General features: G+C 41.0%; 1 protein-coding gene across 1 annotated transcript in view; it reads left to right on the top strand.

Moving 5' to 3' along the window:
* The window catches only part of CDK15 (cyclin dependent kinase 15), a 97,004-nt gene that overhangs the window by 50,362 nt on the left and 29,656 nt on the right, over positions 1-16,986 (top strand). Inside the window, exon 11 of the mRNA XM_019635615.1 lies at positions 14,026-14,074. Within this exon, the coding sequence (XP_019491160.1) occupies positions 14,026-14,074 (49 nt within the window). The remainder of the gene's footprint in view (positions 1-14,025; positions 14,075-16,986) is intronic.

Consider the following 16,986-nt stretch of genomic DNA (forward strand, 5'->3'; position numbering starts at 1 on the left):
GGGGCAAGCACTATGGGCAGTCTATCTGAAGTGTACCTGGCATATAAGACGACCCCCCACTTGGAGGCATATTTTTCAGGGCCAAAAAGTCGTCTTATACGCTGGCAAATACGGTAGTCCTTTTATAAGGAGGACACTGAAGTAGTAGTTGAGGTTAGATCAGTTCCCCAACCCTGTAAAACACAAGTACCAAACTGAATAAGAATTTGAAATGACTTACTGTGGATTCCATGCCCATTTCCAAATACACAATATCTCGAAAAAACAACTCAAAAGATAGTCTCACTTTTGAGCCCCATGGCTATTTTTGACTCATATGCTAATACAACAGAGGGAAGTAGAGGCTCATTAGACCTACAACAAGCCATGTAAGCTTATATAACTCTTATATAACTCTCAATTATAACTTATATAACTTATATAACTCTCTTATTATAACTCTCGATTGCCTCTAGGCCTGATACTTGGTCATTTCCTGTCACATATTTGGTCTTCCAAGATTGGTTCCTAGGGTAGATTTGGCAGTGTTGGAAGTGTTGCCCATGGTGAATCTTTGAGAAATGGTACCAAGGCCATGGCTGAAGGGACAGATTACCCAGTTGTCACATCAAGGACATTAAGACAGAAGGGAGGAGACAAGCAGTGAGCTCTAGGATGAAGGGATGTATAGAGGCTGGACTCCTGCTAGCAGGATTAAAGGGGAGGTAGATACATACAGATAAGGACAAGAATAAGATAAACGTGGCCCAAGTCACATTTTCTAGTCTTTATATTTTTACATTGTCCCATTACTAAAATTAGATTTTCCCCAAGTTGTTGTCATTACTAACTTTGGTATGAGATTATCCTGGAAGGGTTTCATGAAAGCAAGAAACTGTAGAGAGATTAAAAAGGTGATTAAAGAGGAAAACAAAAGTCATAGAAGGCTAGAGGTTTTGTTTTGTTTTTTCTTCTCTTCTCCAGCATCTAATATTTTTTCTCAAATAGCTATACATAGGGATCAAGTTTCTTGAACTAAATAGGATTATGGAAAACTTACAGCAAGCTAAAGACTAACTGCAAAATCATTTCAGCTGTTTTGTGAATGCCCCTATGCATTGCTAAGTGGCTTTAGGGTTATTTACAAATAGTTTACCTTTTCTATTTTGCTAATTTAGCACTTGCGGAAAATGCTGCTGTCTGGCCACAGGGCTTGGAACAATGCCTTTTCCCTTTGGTCTGAGATAGAGAAGAAAAAGAAAAGGCTTCTTGTGGAGGTCATGATCCAATCTGCAATAGGTTCTATCTCCAGTTGTCATGGTTTCTAGGAGAACCTGGCTCTGGTCTTTTCCTGCCTTGCCTATACCTCTCCCTACCCACTCTCCAAGTGAAAATGGGACCCCTCGGCTTCCTAACATGGATGCGAGCAGAAGCTCAAGGTTATAGATGGATTGTAGAAGACAATTTGGATAATGTTAATACAAAACTGCCATGGTGAGATTATGCTGTTCACCCAGATTTCAAACATTTGGATTTCAGGTTGGTTCAGGCAATAAATAAACAGTTTCTTAATACAGAATGCCTTGATGAGAACAGTAATGATAGAAACTTGGCCCAAATGCTTCCCTGCCATATTCTGTACTAAATAAGGTAACCGGGTTCCAATAAAACAGTGAGAAATATGTTGCATTTTTCATTTTGCTGTCATTTCAAAGTAATGTGAAATTTTTTATTTATGAAGAGAAATCTCCAGGTACAACATCAATAGGGTTCATACTTTGCATTGTTTTTGTAATAAGGATTCAATTTAATCCAAATGAGTAAAAAATTTTTAAGCACCTACCATCCACCAGGCACTGTATTATGGACTGGTTCTTCACAGATGGATATGGTCCATTCTTGGGTTTTTAAGAGCTTGGGTTTGTATTTATTCATCCACACTCTATCACCAGCTCTCCTTATTAGTGGGGTGCTCATTTGTGAGCCTTGCTTCCATGAGCTTAAGCAGTGTATAGCTATGGGCTAAGTTTATGAAAGGAAGTGAACCACGGCCAAGATGTCTAACTCCATCTTTGCAAATCTTTTAAGTACAGCATATCTTGGGCATGGGGTCAGTACCATTGATAACTCAATCATAAGGACTATGTATTAAAAGGGTCACCCACATCTGTGTTCCAGGAACATCCCCTTATGTGAGTCAAGAAGTCACTTTGAGCCACCCCAGCCCCCCACCCCTGTCCCTGAGCTGCTGTTGCTGCTGCTTTCTCACCCATCCTTGAACTCCAATGATTAAGGGAACAGAAGAGGGGATGGGAGCCAAAACAAATGTCACTGAACAGAACTATTAACACCATTCCGGATTAAATTTCCATTCCTTTCCTTTTCATGCTAAGTAGTAGTAACAGCCCCCTAACTTTGAATTCAGCTGGTACAACAATTTTGAGGAAGCCAGAGAGCTCAGAGCTCGGGAGAATCATCCAGTGTCCATCTATGCCCACTCTGTTATTTCCAGGCCTTGCCTAGACTATGTCTAGGAGGACAATACAGTTTCTCTTTGTGCAGGTTAAAATAAAACCTGACCCAGCTGAACAGATTTCTCTGAGCTTGGAGCCCTAGTAAGCAGGGTTGTAGGTTTTCTAGCCTCTTGTGTCTGATTAAATCTGGGCAATGTAAGAGAGAGATATAATTTTAAAGACTAGTCTTTCCTTCCTTCCCTCCTTCCTTCCTTCCTGTCTTCCTTCCTTCCTTCTCTCCTCACCCCCACCCCCCATTTTAAGCAAGCCGGTTGAGAACTCTGTGTCCTCTACTTCAAAGGGCCAGTTGTCTTATTTTGATGTGGGCAGATTGAGAAGTAGGCTTTGAAAAGTAGGCTTTTTTTTTGTTTTGTTTAATCTTTTCTCCTGGGATAGCTTTCAGAGCAATATATCCAAGTGTCAGAGAGGGGATTCTGACGGGCACGGATTCTCAGACTCTCAGCAGGATCATTCTCTAACAGAAATATAAAAGTGAAATATTAAAAACCCTGGAACGTGAACTCCATCTGCAGAGTAGCCAGTGTCTTGCCTGCTTGCACCATGGGAAAAAAAGATCTCCTTGAAAAAGGAGGGAGGAGAAAAAAAGTGCTTTGAGTAAGAGGTTTACAGGTTTAGTAGAGCATAGTAACATCCCCTCAAAGAAGTGGGTGTTGCTCTGTGACCCCCAAAAATGCTCCTTTTTTGACTCAGCCGCCAGAACACTCACCCTCCCCCCTCAACACACCCTCTTTTCACATGCTAACTGAGGCGCCTGTGATTGGCTGAACAATAAACTGGTCACACTTCCTAAAGGCCTGCCATCTTTCACACAATTAGCCAAGACACATTAATCAAACTGGCAGGGAACTGAGGACTGTGCTGGCCTTCTGCAGTGGGGGAGGGGAGAAGTTTTCGTGATGGTAATAAGAGTCCTCAGGAAGCGATAATAAAGGACAGCATGTTGCAGGGGATTTTCCTATCAAAAAATCTAAAAAAGTGGAAGGCCTCGATTGATGCCATATCTACGATGCGCTGGGTTTGTGGCACAGAGGATCACAGAAGCTTAGAGCAAACTGGATATCGGTCTTGGCTAAAATCTGCTAATACAAGACAGTAGTGTGCATTTAAAGGGTGAACCCCTATACACATTTTTATAAAGTTCCCTTGTCCTCTTAGCTTCCCCTCCAGCCCCCAAGAACATATATATACTCAGCAGTCTCCTTTTGGGCCTCAAGCACTTTGGGTCCAACTGGAACCAATAGGAGTAAATCATATATAAGCAATAGAGAACAATTTAGAATCAAGTAAGAGAAGGTATTATTAACTGGCAAGGTGCTGGTTTTAAACTGAGTATTTGGAGGACATTAAAAATAATTAATTTTGAGAGAAAAATAAAACAAGTTAACATTTGTGCTTTTAATGGTAATTATCTTCTGGCTTTTCTTTTCCAAATTCTCTTTAAATAGATTTCAAATGGCAATCTACAGCTAATAAGATCATACCTTAGAGATGAGTTTGCTACAGAATCATGTAAAGCTTTTAAGAGAATCAACTAAATATTTAGACATTTCTTTGCTAAAGTAAACAGAGGCCTTACTTCTCTGGAGGTTGTCCAGTCACCATCTCATTAGATAGATGTAAAGATCCTGTGATAAAGATAAACTTTTTTTCCTGCCCACATGATTGCAGCCCAGTTGCGGTTTTTAATGTGTCATTGATTGTTTCATCCAACTCCTTTTGCTCCACTGAAAGGGTCTGTCGTGGCTCTGTTTGCTTCCTTAAACATGGTTTTTGAAAGCGCTCATGCTGTGTGAGCTCAAATCCTAGCATTAATGTACTGCTGGGTTCATTTCACCACACTCAAAAGCGCTGAGTTTAAATCCCTCTCAATTCCATTTGAGGCACCAGAAGACTTTATCCTTCTCCACTAATGGTTCCAAGTTTACATCTAGATACTGGGGTCAAGGACAGGAGAGGATTTAGAAATAACAGTGCATGACATTAGTCAATGCATTTGCCAAATTGGCAATTAGTTCCTGATGTGCGTGCAAAGCATCTTATTCCTGTCTCTTTGATGCTTGTTCCCATTGAGAAGGGAATCGAGTCCACAGAGGCCTTCAAACTTTTAAAGAAATATCTGCTGAAAATCATGCCTGATTTGTGACATGAGCTCAGCTGTAGGGAAGCATCCGGGATTATCCTGGTTTTTTCAGCCCCAGGAAGGAATGCTGCACATGGGAAGATTTTACACTGGAGGAACTTACTGGAAATCAAAAGGCAGGAAAACAGCACTAAAAGCCCTGCAGGGACCCAGACTCAGATGCACCAGAAAGGGTAGGCAAATGGATCCTGCTGACGCCTGTTTTCAGGATGCCTGCTTTTTCAACTTTGACCACCAGGTGGAAGCAAGAAATAACAGGGATGGGAAATTACAGGAATGCTGACATCACACAGCATTATAACAGAGCAATCGCCTTTCTCTTGGAATGTTTTATTTTGACCTGAAATCCAGCGTAAGAGCTTCACTTCATCCGACACCACTATGGGACAGATGATGACTAAAATCTAAAATGATCCTTGTTCCTGTTGGGATGATAAAGAGCTACCATGCTTTGGACTCAAAGGGCTCTGAGCATGTCTTTGTGTGTTTGTTGTGATTGACATCAGCATTCACTCAGTCACATGAGCTATTAGCCAAGGAAGTTATTCAATGGGCTGAACTGAGGGAAAAGATACTGATAAGAGAGGTTTTAACTGTGAGCATCAACTCTTACATGGACAAGTCCAAGTTCCACTTTGTACTACCTAGAGGCACTTAAGGAATTTCCTTATTTTCCACTTCCCTAATCTGCAAAAAGGCAGCACTTGAAAAAGTGTTCCCTATGTGCCAGGCACAGACACACGTAATCACTAATCCTTACTATGGCCTGCCCAGGTTCGTGCTGGTGGGAGTAGCACGATTTTACACAAAGAAATGGAGGCTTTCTTTCAGGTCCACACAGAGGCATTGCCTACTTTGGCAAAGGGTCAATCTGCAGCCAAACGTTGTTCTCTTTTGGTTGACCATGTTGTGTCCCTCTGTCTCATTTTGCGGGGTGATTCTGAGAAATAAATGAAATTATCGAACTGCATCTGCCATGGTGCTCAACTTTTTTCTTTTTTTTTTTGAGATATAATTGACATATAACATTGTAGTAGTTTTAGGTGTTACTACATAATGATTTGATATATGTATATATTGCAAAATGATCACCACAATAATTTCAGTTAACATGCATCACCATACATGGTGCCTGACTTTTAGTAGATACTCAGCAAAAGTTCGTTCCCATTCCTTTTTTTACACAGTGTAAGTTCATTCAGCTGCTCAGTGACTTGTGAAGGTTCAGACTCACTGACAGGTGCATGAGAACTGAAGCTAGGCCTTTTTCTTTATGTTTAGCTCTCTTGCATTCTTGTCTTATTTCTAGATGTCAGGCACACCTCCTGGCTCCAGAACTGAGTTTAGTTTTTGCTTGCTTGGACCTAAACATTGTTTGAATTCACACACCCTCAGAGCTGACCGGCTGTTTTCAAACTCCTACCTAAGTCAGTTTGAGGGGCTGTTATGGCCTGTCTCAGCTGGCGAAGGCTCCACTCGGCTTCCCCCTCCTGAACTGCTGTGAGAGGCCTGCCTAATGTATGGCCACAGGCCTCTTCCCTGGGAGGACCGTTAGTATCTACGTGCTACCTAATGGGTATCCAGCAAGGGCTACCAAATCACAGAGAGCATTAGTATTATCATTGTTGATTTTACCCAAAACATGACATAATGGAGAGTGCTTAAGTTTTCTACAGAGCCAACCTTACCACTTTTAGTGTTTCTAGTATTTTACATATGCCCCCTAACTGGCACATATTTATTAAATGAAGTCAATGACTAGGCGTTAAATGAAATTAATGACTAAGAGTTACAGAACCTGGGTTCTAGTTCCAAATGTACCCTCTGATAATCCTGTTCTGCCTGCTAGACCAAGAAAGCATACGTAAGTTCTTATTCACCTTATTACTGGGTAATAATAACTAGTTTATGGAGCACTCACTATGAGTTAGGTGGGCACTTTACATGCATTATTCTACTTTGATTCACAACAGCCCTGTCAGATAGAGGCAATGTCATCATCCCAGCTTTATTCATAAGAGAGCTGAGGCTTAGGGAGATATGGCTCTTGCCTAGGGTCACCTAGCCAGGAAGGGGGTGACTCAGGATGTCCAGACCTGCTGGACTCCAAAGTAGGGCTCTCAGAGTACTCCAAATTGCCTTCCAACTACCAAAGGGCAAATGTAACGACTCGGTAATAAAGCAATGACCTAGGCTGGGGACCAGTTAATTACACTTTTCCAAGTCCGTTTCTGAATGATTACGTCCTTCCACCCATGCTTGATTTTAGAATCTGTGAGCTTAGTGACATGTTTCTGGAATGTACTGTGAGTAGAATCCCTGCCCTGAGACTCCAGCAGCCCCTCCTTTCTCCAGCTAATGAAGCCACCAGCATTCACCGAATCTCTGAACCACGATCGGGCTCATTACTGCTGCACTTCTGGAGTGCTGCCAAAAGCTCCTGGGGAGTTACTATTAACATCTTTATTAACCCGTCCCCCAACTCAGTCAGTGAAATTCATTTAGATACACAGCCCACTTTGATCTTCATTAATAGTTTCTTCTAGTTTCTACATTTATTTTTAGTTTTCTCATCTTTAATTTATTTGGTGGCAATTATTAGTTTTTATTGAGAGGGACTAGATAATCTTAAAGTAGTTAAGATTAGGAAAAATTGCAAATGAGTGAAAGCAGGTTAAAAAAAATTTTTTTTTCTAGTAAAACCTTGCTGTGTTCCTTCCTAGTTCAAGAAAAGGGGCCTTAAAATTCCAAATATCATGGAACTCACTCAAGCCAGCAACTCCTTTTCCACCTTCATGTCCTGGTGTCATCGATCTCTGTAAGACATAGAGAGCAGGATACACAAATGGGCTTTCTTGAGTTACTTTTGCTGTTTTTCTTTTAAATTTTTTACTTTTGCATTTTAAGAATAAGGTTTAGTAAATTTATTTTATTTTTATTTTTCATTCAAGCATCAATTTTGCATTCATTCAACAAATATTTATTGAATGCTAAGTGCTGGGACTGGGAGATTCAAGAATAAATAAGACATTGATACCTGCCTTCAAGGAATACAGTCTGGAGGGGGAAACAATAAATAATACAATATGGAAAATATTATTATAGCAGCACCCCCTGAAGACCTTTAGGAATACTAGGGAGAAGACCTACTTGGATTGTCTGAAAAATTTAGGGACCGTTTGAGAGAAAAAGACATGAGCTGGGTCTCAAAGATGACTAAGTGGGCTTTGTCCAGGTGAGCAAGAGGGGAAGGACATGCCAGACAAAGAACTTGACACAGAGGAATAGGAAGGCAGATATATTTGGTAATATACCAAGCAGGTAAATTGCTCAGGGAAGCTAGAATGTTGGCTTTGCGGTGGAACATTCCTGGAGATTAACATGGAATGGTAGGCAGGGACCAGATTGGAAAGTGTTTTGTAATCATTCTAAGGATTTGGACTTGACTAATAAACAAAAAGAAGGCATTGCATGATTGTTAGCAAGGAAGTGATATGGTAGGATTTACATTATTGCTTGGAAGACTATATGTAGAATAAAATGGCCAGAAACAATGTGGCAATGCTCTACATTCTAAAAGACAAATAGGAAGTCTCAACTAGGGCCTTGGCAATGGATAAGGAACGGAGGGCAAGTCCAGAAAGCATCCAGGAGGTAGAGTGAAGGGGAAGTTGTAACTGATTGGAGTTAAGTTGTAAAGGAGAGACCTATTTCCAGTGGGTGAGAGAATTATAGCACCAATCACTGGCATAGGAAATAAAAGGGGGGAAAAACAGATTAGTGGAGTTGGTAATGAGTATAATAAGATTTGGACATTTTCAGATGAAGATATCTGTATAAAGCAATTAGAAATACAAGTCAGTGATTACAAGAGTCCAATCTAGAAATACAAAAGTGGAAGCCATCTATTTAAAGTGGTATTTAAAGTCCCAGGTATGAATTCATTTGCCCAACGGAGAATGTGTAGAGAAAGAAGGCTATGATGGAACCCTGGGGGACCAGGACTAAGGATCAGGCAGAGGGGAAAGGAGTATTTGGAAACTTAGAAGGAATAGACAGAGGGGCTGGGGAAGATGGGGAGATGATGATGATGATGATGATGATAGAGTATAGAAAATCATATGGCCCTAACCTTGTTGGGGAGAGAACCAAGTACCATGTCTGTGTATTCCTAGTGCTGAGCACATGCCTGCATGTGGTGGTCCTTAAGCATTTGTAAAGACTACAGGGGAATGGTAAATGTTGTCAAATGATGCAGTGTTAAATTTCATAAACACCTAATGACAGGATCAAACTATAGCTCAAACATCATTGGTAGGGGTGGATAGACATCAAATATGGTACTGCTCCCAGGAGAGAGGAGAGACTCCTGACTATTGCCTGTTCCCTCCACTTCACTCATCCACAAGGAGCAAGGTCTGGCCTCCCCTTCCTCTGCCGAGACCGTTATCTTAGTTAAGAACAGTCTTTAGAGGATGGGATATTTTCTTAGAATCCACAGAAAGGTTTGATGCAGGGTTGGAGGAAAAGTGATAAGCCTCAAATATGAGTTGGAGTGCCGTGCTCAAATGCCAAGGTGAGAGCACTGTCTTTTGGCATCCTGATGAGTCTCAAACAGGAATCTAAGGCCTGGTAATACAAAGCACCAGAAGAATAAAGTTTTGACTCCATGAGTCAAAGACTCATGACTAAGAAAGACTAAGAAAGCTTTCAAACCAGCTACCTGAAAAAAAGGGAAGCAAGCCGGCTCAAAGGTGGGAGTGTGTGTATTTGGGGTGGGGGAAGATGGAGATAGAAGAATAACTACAGATTTTTGTGGTGCAGTTTTAAAGTAACTGCCTGAGATAGTGAAATAAGGCTAACAACATTATCAACTATTTAAATATATGATATCTTGAGAAGGCATTGTATTTGGGAAATTCCAGAGGTGTAGTTCAGTAGACAGCACTATAAGATAACGTTAGGGTGATTGTGGCAAGACTATATTAACTAGAAAATGTTTTACCTTGAGCTAAGACTTAAAATGGTCCTGGTGATGTTTTATCAATCAGCCAACAAATCTCTGTTGACTAAGGTTACCGCATTTGCATCAGTTGTGAAATGAGCTTTCTTAAACATTTATGGAAAAATGCATTATTTGACTATGTCTTGCTCTCATTTTAATATTACTCCTTTTAGTTGAGAAATTAAAATGTTCAGCTTTTTAAGTTTCCTCTTGCTTTCCTTTTCCTACCTCGAATTCCAATGAAAACTCTTTTAAAGAGAACTGCAGAAGAACATGAAAAAAAATCTAATCTAATGACTTACTACCATCTTTGGAAGGAGAAGGGAAATAAGTTACCTACAGACCTATTCTTTTTAGACACTAACAAAGCCAGAGAAAGAAACCACTCTTGAAATGGTGCTGTGTACAATGCCTATCTGTTTGTGGATCATTCTCTCATTGATCGCTCTCAGCTTAACTACTGGGGGGGGGGGGAATCAATGGGAGAGCGTCAAGGCCATTCAACATCAGGTTATCTGTATAAGAGCAGGAGGGCAGTCCACAAACAGGCAACGGGCTCTGGCTCAGCTTTATAACATCAACCTGACTGACCCTGGACACATCAATCCCTCTATCTCAACTAATGTAGCTACAAAATAGATGTGGGAAGAGAGTCAGACACAGTCTATGCAAGACATGGAACCTCAAGTTCAGTGTTGTTACATTGTCTCCAGAGCAACTCTTACGGGTCATTCTTTACTGGTAGAATTTATGAGAACGGATATTTTTCCTTATCATACTTCCTCTTCCGCATCCTTGAAAAACATATGCATCAGTCACTATATTCTACAATTTTTTTAAAAGATTTTATTGGGGAATTGGGGGAGGGAAACAGTGTTGTGGAATTGGGGAAGGGAAACAGACAAGTTGCTGTCCTTTTGTTCTTCAGTCTAGTTGTGGAGGACGACGCTTCATTGGCCCATGTTGGTATTATCATTGCGCTCTTCCCAAGTGGGGCAGATCGCTCGCTGGCCATTGGACGGCCGCTCATGACGGCTCACTGCTGCCCATCTCCAGATTGAGCTGTTGTTCACCATCTTAGCTGTAGAGGGCACAGCGTCACTGGCCCTCATGTGAGATCCAAACCCGGGCCCTGCTGCTCAGAGCTGGCGTCCCAAACCAACTCCTAACCAACACGCCACTCGGCCGGCCCTATTCTACAATTTTTATATACACTGATTAATTGAATTCCCACAACCAACTCACTTGGGGAAATGAGCCTCAGAGAAGTATGTGGTACACCCAGCTCTCCTTGCTAGACCAGCGTCCTCTGCCTTACTTAGCACCTGAAGACCATTAAAGACAATAATAACAATACAACAATGGACTGATGCTGGGCGCTCCGCAGGCGTGGTGACTCAGACTCTCTGGGGGGTAGAGCCAGGACTTCCTTTCATTTCAAAACTCTCCCAGGTGTCAGATGCTAATATGCAGCTTGGCTTGAGAACCACTGTGTAGGACCATGCTACTTCTCCAAAATGAAAGGTAAAAACAAGAAGGAAAAAAAAAAGATATGACTAACATTTATTAATGCCAAGTACTTAATCTTATCTAATGCTCTCAAAGCAACTGGAAAATATTTTCCATTTTACAAATTTGGAAACTTCCAGAGAGGTTAAATAATTTACCCCAAATCACAGAGCTCATAAGTGGCAGGCATGAGATTTGAGACCTGGGTTGTGTTTATGTTACTCTACGCCACACAGCTAAGGAGCATGCCTCTGGCTTACAGTGAAAACTCAAAAGAAATCAAGCCAGGCTTATAAGAACTCAAGCATGGAGCACGTTAGAATTTTAGTAGACTGCAACAGCAAGTTATAAAAGGTATCCAAGGAAAATAAGGCAAAAATACCTGAGAGGAAAGGGAAACGCATGCGACCTCAGACACGAGAAAGAAGCAGAAAGAAAAGAGGCAAAGCATGAGGAAATACTTATATTACACTCACTGTCCCAATTCTCACAACAATCCTATGCACTAGGAACTATAATTATCCCCCTTCTGCAGATGGGAAAACTGAGGTCCACTGAGGTGAATCAACACCCTCAGGTTACACAGCATTAAGTGGCATAGTGTGGATTCAAAATCTGGGTCCAGGGTCCTAGCCACACAAGGTTTACACTGCCCATCACTTTTCAAAGGAAGAGGAAGAAGGAGAAATATATAAGATTTATTTGTTTTAATGCTCCCAGGCAGGCACTTTACATTCATTAATTTAATGAATCAATGAATTCAGTGAATCACTTCATCCTTGTGAGGAGAATACGACCTCCAACTTAAGTCAAGAACATAGGCTGGCCATGGTTAAAGTATCTTGCTTTAGGTCTCAGTGAAACAGAGCAGCAGTTTCATACCCTAGGTTTGGTGTTCCAACCCTAATTCAGTTTCTTCCAGACCCATGTTCCCACAAGAACAACGCTAAAGTTAGAAATAGCGTTAAAATATTAAAAGCCAAAAAACACAGCGCATAGGGCTCTAAGTAGGGAAAAACAGAGCTTGGAAGGGAGTTGAAATGGACTTCACTGTGTTGATGGAAATTGGGATATCACTGAATGAGGAAGTATTTTAATTTTGTTTGGCCAGGGAAGAACTCTAAATGGGCAGCAGAAGTGGTTTGGAAATACACATTCAAAACAAATACCAGAGTCTTATCTTTACTGGTTATTTGAATTTCGGCATAATCATCTGAATAGAGAGTAAATAACCTGTGCCTCCTAGTGCTTCCCTTAGTGCCCACCTGGGACTATAAAACACAGCAGAGTGGTTCCCATTTGATTACTTCTGACCTTGAAAACTCAGCTTAAATCACTTTCTTTGACCACTCCTTTCACTCTACAACTTTTAGCACTACGAATTCCATTTTTAATTGAGCTAGCTTTCGAAGTTACAAAATAATATGTGATTTTCATTAAAAAATAAATTTAAGAAAATAGACACAGAAGTACAAAAGGTTGAGCCCCTGTAGTCTCTATCATTATCTTGTGAGTAGTCTTCCAGGTCTTTTTACGTGCACATATAAACATGAATTTGTCAGTATTATAAAAATTACTTTTTTGCCCAACTATGATTAAATCCTCTGTTGGGTAAACAGTCTTCTTGTATTCCATTCCTGTAGGAGCTGGAAGAAGAGCTTTTTAAAAGCCAAAACAATTACATGTCAGGCCCAAGAAAAGTATAAAGCAAAAACATCATTTTGAATGAGTCAAAATACTTTTTCTCATTGGAGTAGAAGTAGACGGGTTTGATAAGGAGCATCGGCTTATGTCCTCTCTAGCACCTCTAATAGCACTTACATAGAGTAAGCATTCAATTAGTATTTCCTGGATGAATGAGAAATTGTCCACTTTTATGGTGGTTTTATTTGGGGCTAACTAGTGTCAATACCAAGAATAATAGAAACACATGTATGCACATGTAAATATTATAAAGAGTGCTCCAAAGAAAATTACAAATTTTATTATTATCCATTTTGGATTATTCAAGCCAGGATTCACTTCTATTTTTACTGCAAGTAACATAAAATTAGCCCCATTACTTTTAAACCACTTTTGAGACTTTGCCCCATCATCCATCACATGACTTTATTCTTACAAATGAATTGTAAGCTCTGAGAGGGTGGGGAGGTTTCTTCTGATTTCTTTGTGTTCTCCCCAGAACTTGGCACATGCTCCGCACACAGTAAATGCTAAATAAATGTTTATTGACTTTACTTAATATTGTGACTGTATTAGTTTGCTAGGGCTACAGTAACAAATTACCACAAACTGGATGGCTTAAACCGCAGAAATTTATTATTTCACAGTTTTGGAAGGTAGGTCTGAAACTGAGGTATTGGCAGGATTGGCTCCTTCTGAGGGCTCTGAGGAAAGGATCTACCTCAGGCCTCTATCCTTGGCTTATGGCTGGCCTCATGTCTCTTCACATCATCTTCTCTTAAACATGTCTATCTCTGTCCAAATTTTCCCTTTTTATGAGGACACCAGTCAAAATTGGATTACAGCCCACTTTAGTGACCTCAGCTTAACTAGTTATATCTGCACTGACCCTATTTCCATATAAGGTCAAATTCTGAGGTACTCAGGGTTAGGACTTCGACATATGAATTGGAGGGGGGGGGCACGGCGGACACAATTCAACTCATAATAGTGACCCTCCACAGAATCATAAAAAATTCATAGTGAGAAGAGGCCTTAAACATCATTTAGTTTGTCTACCTGATACCTGAATTCTCTCTTATGCCAAGCCAAGAAGACATTTAGAATTTTAATATTTTTGGAAACAGGGTTTTAGGGTTGTTTTGTTTTTTAACGTGTCTGTGTGTGCCTTCCAGAATGGTTCCCACTGCCTAAACCTCAAAGCCTTCAGAGTGTCTGGAACAGGTAAGCACCACTTTGGAAAGTTTATCTTTCAGCAGGGTTGAAAGGACGTTTCCCTAGACCTCAGTCCACTGAGCATCGCAATCTGGGGGACCAAAGCCCCAGGAAGATGCCTCTAGGAGAGCCAGCCACCTGTGAGTCTGTTAGTTTTTCTCTATGAACCATTTTACTTTCAGTGAGTTTGGTCATTAAAATTGTTTTGGCCCCTCAACCATGCCCGAGGCCCTGAGAACGAGGGAGTGTTGGCCTGCAAGAAAACCTAGTGGGTTTATTATTCTCCGACACAGAGAAACCAAATAACATCATTGAGTGGCTATTGGAGGGGGGGGGGAGGACAACTTGATTCATGGAGGTCATGCTTTCCCAGGCCCTCTCGATGCAGTCTCGGCTCAGACCAGGGCAGACTTTTATTACCAGCTTTCAACAAATCCCTAGTTTCTTTTGCAAAGTAAAACAGATAATAGAGACATTCCCGGAATAGTTAGCTAACTAAGCCGTGCCAGGCAACCTCAGGGCTAAGAAGAACTCAGTGTTTTCGGACAATGACCAATTACAATAACCAGTATTATTTGATCTGAGAGTAATTAGCCGAGGCTCTGTTCTTTTTGCTTCAGTGAAGAGGCAAAAAGGGCAGTGAGGAAAACATCAGAGACAGGGGAAACGGGCTCAAATGTCAAAGAAAAACGTATTCTCGCAGGTGGGGAGAAGGGGAAGAGATCCTAACTGAATATTTGAATGTTGTTCTTCGCTGAAAACGTGGTAGTGTTTAACCCAACCAGATTTTTTTTACTTCTCCAGATGTACTGTTCATGTGCTTCAAAAAGCCTCCTTGTAAAGTAAATATCAGAGCACAAAGAGTAAAATTGGTCAGAACATGGACCTATGTATGGGTTACCAAAGTCTCTTACTGGAAGGGACAGGACTCCCCAGGAGGTGCATATACTCCACACAGATTCATGGTAGCACCTAAAACTCCCTGTCGTTTTGGAGACAGGCTCCAGGGAACTGCTGTTTATCATTTTATTCACAATGTGCAAACATTCTCTTGCCAGCATAGTCAGGCTCCCTAACCCCGAGCTAGACATATTTGGATTTTAGAGCTGCCCTGTGGCTTTCTTTCATGTCACTACTAGCTTCCAAAACAAGTGGTGACTCCAAACCGGCAAACCACCTTAATACCCTGTGCTGCTGCTATTGGCACTGTCACACAGCAGAAGAAAGTGCCACCAACCTCCTCCTATCATCCCACTAGCCCTTCCTTCTAGGGCCAAGCAGGACTTGAATTAGCTGCGTATCACTCTGGCTTTTCTGACCACACATAACACCCACCACCTCTTCCCATCACCTGGCTCCCAGCAATACCTTTGTCTTAGCTCGGACTTCTGGCTTCTCTTTGCTCAGATCCTCAGAGCAAGGTATAATGTCTAATACAATAGCCACTAGCCATATGTGGCTATTTAAATTTAAATTAATTAAAATTAAATTTAAAATTCAGTTGCTCAATTACACTAAACCAATTTCAAGGGCTCAGTAGCCACATGTGAACAGTTCGGACATAAAACTTTTCCATCACCATGGAAAGTTCTATTGGACAGCAGTGGCCTAGATTATCACATAAGAAATTTCTTGGTTCTGGGAAGGGCTTTGTGGTTGAAAGAGGACTAATGTTAGGTAGGATGTCTGTTATGTGCCTAGCAGGGTGTTGCATATATTATTTTATTTATTCCTCCCAAATCTCATTCCCATTTCAAAAAGAAGGAAACAGGCTCAAAGAAGCTGAGTAACTTGACCAACATCATCAAGCTAAGTAAGTGATAGAAGCAGGATTCATCTAGCACACAGGTCTCTGCAGCTTTGTTTGCTCAGTCAGGTTGCAAGTGTGATGAGTAAAAAGCAGTGGAAGTGTCATTGGCTTTTCTACAAGATTTCTGCAGAGGTGTATCTGTGCACAGACTATAAATGCCTCCCCAGGGCGTTGCCTGGAGTTTAATGGTCACCTGATTAATTTGGGCCTAGCAAGGGTATGCTTACTTGTTAGACTGATTGGAAAATTATAGCGTCTTTTAAGTTGTTTCTTCCTAGTCTTGGATACATTTCTTATTGGGGGTGTCCTAAATAGACAGCCTTAAAAAGTACACACTCTTGTGAAACAACAACCAAAAGGTCATTATTGGGGGGAAAAAAAACGATGCTATTTGAATAAAGTCTTAGTAAAAAGGATTAAAGTCTTAGCAGCTTAGTAAAAAGTATTGTGCCAATATTAGCTGCTTAGTTTTGATAATTTTACTGCAGTTATGTAAAATAACCGGGGGAAGCTGGTGAAACATAAGGTCACTCCCTGTATTGCTCCTGCCACTCTTCCATAAACCTAAAATTACCTTAAAATAAAAACAAATTGAAAAATTGAAAAAAAAAATAGGGCCCACTGTGTCCCTGCCCTTTTTCTCTTTCTATGGAGCTAGGGGAAAACAACAAAGAACCCAGTTGAACTCACAGTGACTAGCCTTGTGCCGCAAACACGTAAAGCCCTTCCACCATCAAGGCTGACGGCAGCAAGGGCAGTGGGAGATTTTTATGCTCAGTGTCAGGCTGTGCTGTTACCTCAGGCCCCTGAGGACCACCAGATTTTAGATGGGTTGAGTGATAGGCTAGTTAATGGGACTTGACACAACCACAAAGCCTGACTTTTATTTTTTCTTATTGTTTGTGTTTCTATTCTGGACTTCTAAAACTAAATGTGGATGTCCTCACACCCAGCACATCTTTTTTTTTTTTAAGATTTTTATTGGGGAATTGGGTGGATGGGAACAATGCTGGGGAATTGGGGGAAGGGTAACAGACAAGTTGCTGTCCTTTTGTTCTTCAGTCTAGTTGTGGAGGACGTTGCTTCACTGGCCCAAGTTGGCACCATCATT

The sequence above is a fragment of the Hipposideros armiger genome, unplaced genomic scaffold (assembly GCF_001890085.2).
Source record: "Hipposideros armiger isolate ML-2016 unplaced genomic scaffold, ASM189008v1 scaffold_23, whole genome shotgun sequence".
Taxonomy (NCBI): Eukaryota; Metazoa; Chordata; class Mammalia; order Chiroptera; family Hipposideridae; genus Hipposideros; species Hipposideros armiger.